Here is a 3,993-nt window from a genome sequence, read left to right as displayed (position 1 = left end):
GTGGTAAGTTCTGGCTAAATGGTGTCTGTACACAGTCCTATTAGATCACAGAGAAACATCATCCCATTTATGACGGAGCACTTGCTAGAGGATCGTTTATGTGGAAACCNGGTGGCCTCAAGGTGGAAATAGAAAAGATCAGAGACCCTGCTCTTAGAGGTTCCCCGAGAATAGAGAGGACTGTGATAAGTCTCAAGGACTGAGGGCATGATTGACATCAAGCCCTTTTAGACACTCCTACCTCCACACTGCTTCTCCTTTATCTTAAGTGTTGTAAAGATACAGATCCATTGAGAAGGCCTTGTGTCACCTGGGAGTCACTAGACACTCCCTGTCTGGGATGTCCAGCTTAGTGCTCCCTCCACGGCAGGCTTTCAGTAGCTCTTTTGGCTAATGCTATGCAGAATGACCCATGTCTTTTACCCACCGAGTATAGGTTANAAAAAAAATGGACAGAAAAGAAAGGAGTCAACATGCAGGAGCCAAGCAAAGACTCCAAAAGCAGCTTATTAGGTTTATAACCTAAGTGTAATCAGCTCTGTGTCCTGGGACAAATAATGGAGCCTTTTTTCCTGAGCTCCATTGGTCAACTGCATAAGCAGAATCAATTCAGGTAAGGATGGTATAAGGGACAGGTTATAAAGAACTTACTTTTGTTGTGGAAACATGTGATTTTTATTGGTATTATCACGATCAGAAGCTCTCTTTAGAGAATCCCCAAACAGGTAGACGTTGCATGTGTTCCTAAGTAAATCCGTGTTGCTTCATGGGTGTCTGCTGGGGCCTCATTGATTCAAAAGCTGGCTAGCTACTCAAATGCACTGTGAGACCTGATGGTATCTCTGTAGCTTTTCTGGATATCTTTGTGCTCTTCCGCAGGCAGACAGGCAGTATGANATCCCCCCACAGCACAGATTGACCAAGCAGCCCAAAGATGGCTTCCTGGTGGAGCAGGTGTTCAGTCCTCATCCTTACCCCACCTCCCTCAAGGGCCACATGAAGAGCAACCCCCTGTATACAGACATGCGGCTGACTGAGCTAGCTGAGGTGAAGCGGGGCCAGCCTTCTTGGACCATAGAGGAATATGCTCGGAACTCTGGTGACAAAGGCAAGCTGACAGCTCTGGACCTGCAGGTGAGCCTCTCTGTTCCTGGGTGGGAGGAGCCCAGTCATGGGCGATGGATGATGTCAGTCTGGCCTCTCTCTCTCTCTCAACCTTTAAGCTCCCTGGGTCCCTATGGTGGATTTCTAAACTTTAATAAACAAGAGAGCAAAGAGGTCTTTTTTTTTTTTCGTTGTAGTTGCTATTTTAAACAAGGNGGTTTATACCTTGCCTATTTGTTTGTAAGCATTTAACAATGAGGGTCCTCGCTTTTTGTGTTTGTTGGCTGTCTGATTTGCTAATGATGCTTTGAAAACCAAGTGCAAATTCTAATCTTTGCTCCCAAGACCTGAGCCAAACTGTTTAATGAAACACAAGCTGATTTCTCCTTCCATATGTAGCACGTGGGATAAGCATGTTTATGGGAGCCAAGCTATGGATTATGTTTCCATACGGAGCCACCCCAGGTAAGAGCCACTCCTGGAAGGTCTGTGAATGCCATATGGCTAGAGGGCATGCTTTCTTGTTCACCCACCACAGGACTGGGTTTTGGCTGCACTTTTTATTTTGGTGGGCAGCTCTAGGTGGTTCCACTCACAGCACGTCTGTTTCCACATCACTGTAAGGGAATCATCATGGCNGCCTGTGGATTTCCCTGTGTGGATAGCAAGGCCATAGCACCAAGAGAGGCTCTCCAGACAGCCTAAGCATTTGAAGTATGGTTGCTGACAGCTGTCTGTAGGCTTGCTGTGACCAAGCTCTCGGGTCATGGCCTTGCTCCATACAAAGAGGGTATGGGAGGTACAGCATGTGGCAGAGAAAAGGTACCGGATTGGAACAGCATCAAGGCCTAATCCAAAGCTTCTAAAGAACACTGTGTGGCCTGGAACACTATGTCACCTACTTTAGCTTTGGTCCTCTCACTTGTGAAGTGGGGATTAACTATTGACATTAATAGCATCGTTTTGAGAACTGAATGTAATCTATATAAAGGACCTGGCACTGGGTAGATATTGAGAGACATGGCACTCAGGAGTTGGTAGTGGATGCTAAAGTCAGTCAATGTACTCAGTCCTTTCACATCTATCTCTCAGTTTCAGACACGTTTGTCTGTGAGGCAGGCATTACTATGACCACCTCTAATTTACCAAGCAGGGAACAATGGAAGCAGGAAGCTCAGTGAATTGGTCCAGGTTAAAGAGGTCTATGTCTATACTGGACCATAGGACAATAGGTCTTCTCTCCTCTCCTCTCCTGTCCTCCCCTCCCCTCCCCTCTCCTCCCTTCCCCTCCCCTCTGTAGTTATATCCCCTTTGCTATTGCTAGGAGTTCAACAGAACTTCATCTCAGACAAAAGGCTTTCAATCACACTTGCATATCTGGGCTCCTGAATGGTAGCAATTTAAGGTAGTTCTGGCCCATTCCTGGGTAAGAGGTCTGTGGCAGCAGCTGGAACATTTTAAGCTTCCCCTCCCCCAGCATGCCCTATGTATATAATCTCTCCGTGCATACCACNCGCCATTTATCTCCTGGGGCTGCTGTTTCTCCTGTCATCTTCCTGATGACAAGCAGGTTAGACCATGTCTTGAGTCTCCCACAAACAGACCTCTGTGCAACTTTGCTATATGTGGCAACCCTTGAATCAGTGTCTTGAGTTATCACAACCTCCAGTTAGAAAACATTCAGAATTAGAAACAGCTCAACAGGTTTCAATAAACAATATTTCACACTGCTCTGAAGGTGACTTTGAAAACAGATTTTGAAAGTTTAGGCAGAGAGAGAGAGAGAGAGAGAGAGAGAGAGAGAAGGGATTTTGTATTTACAAACACACAATTTGGGTAAGTTGGTGTTTTTAAGTATAGCAATAAAATTAGAAAGAATAAAATAAAACTAGACATTTGGGTTACAGAGCTTAGGTGACTGCTTCGCAATGGAAGTGCAGAGATGCCAGGTACATGCTGTGAGGGACAGAGCACCCATCGCCTGGTGATGTGCTGGTAGCAAGGCAGAGCAGACATGGAACAACGTCAGAGAGCGAGGCTCCAGCTTGTTTGTTTGCATTGCTTTGTAGAGATTCAAGTGCTGGTCCAGGTTAGCTTTGGAACAGCTTTCTCAGGTCCATTTTTGTCCTTCTGTAAATCCATTGGTGCTATCCACGGATCAAGTAGGTGCTGGTGTAGCCCTGGCTCTCATCATTTGGCAGGCCTAATTAACAACTGAGTATGCACTCAGGTGCTGTCCCTGGGAACCTGGGGATTACATCCTCTTTGTGCTATGGTGCCATTACTGCTTGAGGTTACTGGAAAAAAATAATTAAAAATAGCTTATTTCAAGGGCAGACTCATAACCTCGAACAGAGTGTAGACAGCGATGAAAAGAGGCTGATTCCCTTCTCCCCATGACACGGGGGGAATGAAGCACAGGATCTGTTGCTCCCTGTGTGCACTGCATCCTTCCTGGGCCAAGCTGTGGCAAACTGGGGGAAAGAGCAGCTTGTTTGGCCATAGCAGCCAGAGTTTGCCTTTGGGGTTGTAAGGCAGGGAAGGCTCTGTCTAACCTCCCACCTAAACCTTCATCTTCCTGGGCACACCACTCATGTGTCAGGTCAGTATTCCAACAAGACAAGGCCACCTTGGATCTTCCTTCTTGAGTGTTTCATCATTTGGCAGATCTAATTAACAACTGAGTATGCACTCGGGTGCTGTCCCTGGGAGCTTGGGGAATTACCTCTCTGTGGTGTGGTGCGGGTGCAGCTTGAGGTTTTCTGTCAGGGAAACTGAGAGGGGAAAATGAAGGGTTTTCATGTCAGGGAGAGCAAACAGGACCTAATTGTGTTCATAAAGGACAGAGCTCTCAATCTCTCCCTCTCCCTCTCCCTCTCCCTCTCCCTC

At 46.6% G+C, this 3,993-nt stretch overlaps 1 protein-coding gene across 3 annotated transcripts in view; it reads left to right on the top strand.

Moving 5' to 3' along the window:
* Minar1 (membrane integral NOTCH2 associated receptor 1) overlaps positions 1 to 3,993 on the top strand; it is a 33,347-nt gene that overhangs the window by 25,897 nt on the left and 3,457 nt on the right. For 2 of the 3 annotated variants that reach the window (XM_021173037.2, XM_029481141.1), the window contains exon 3: positions 880 to 1,134. In XM_021173037.2, coding sequence (XP_021028696.1) covers positions 880 to 1,134 — 255 coding nt within the window. Of the gene's footprint in view, positions 1 to 879; positions 1,135 to 1,503; positions 1,570 to 3,993 lie in introns of all 3 variants that reach the window. The other variant, XR_003837534.1, reaches the window with a different exon arrangement.

Source organism: Mus caroli, chromosome 9 (genome assembly GCF_900094665.2).
Source record: "Mus caroli chromosome 9, CAROLI_EIJ_v1.1, whole genome shotgun sequence".
NCBI classification, from domain to species: Eukaryota; Metazoa; Chordata; class Mammalia; order Rodentia; family Muridae; genus Mus; species Mus caroli.
This window is presented reverse-complemented; position numbering and strand designations above follow the sequence as displayed.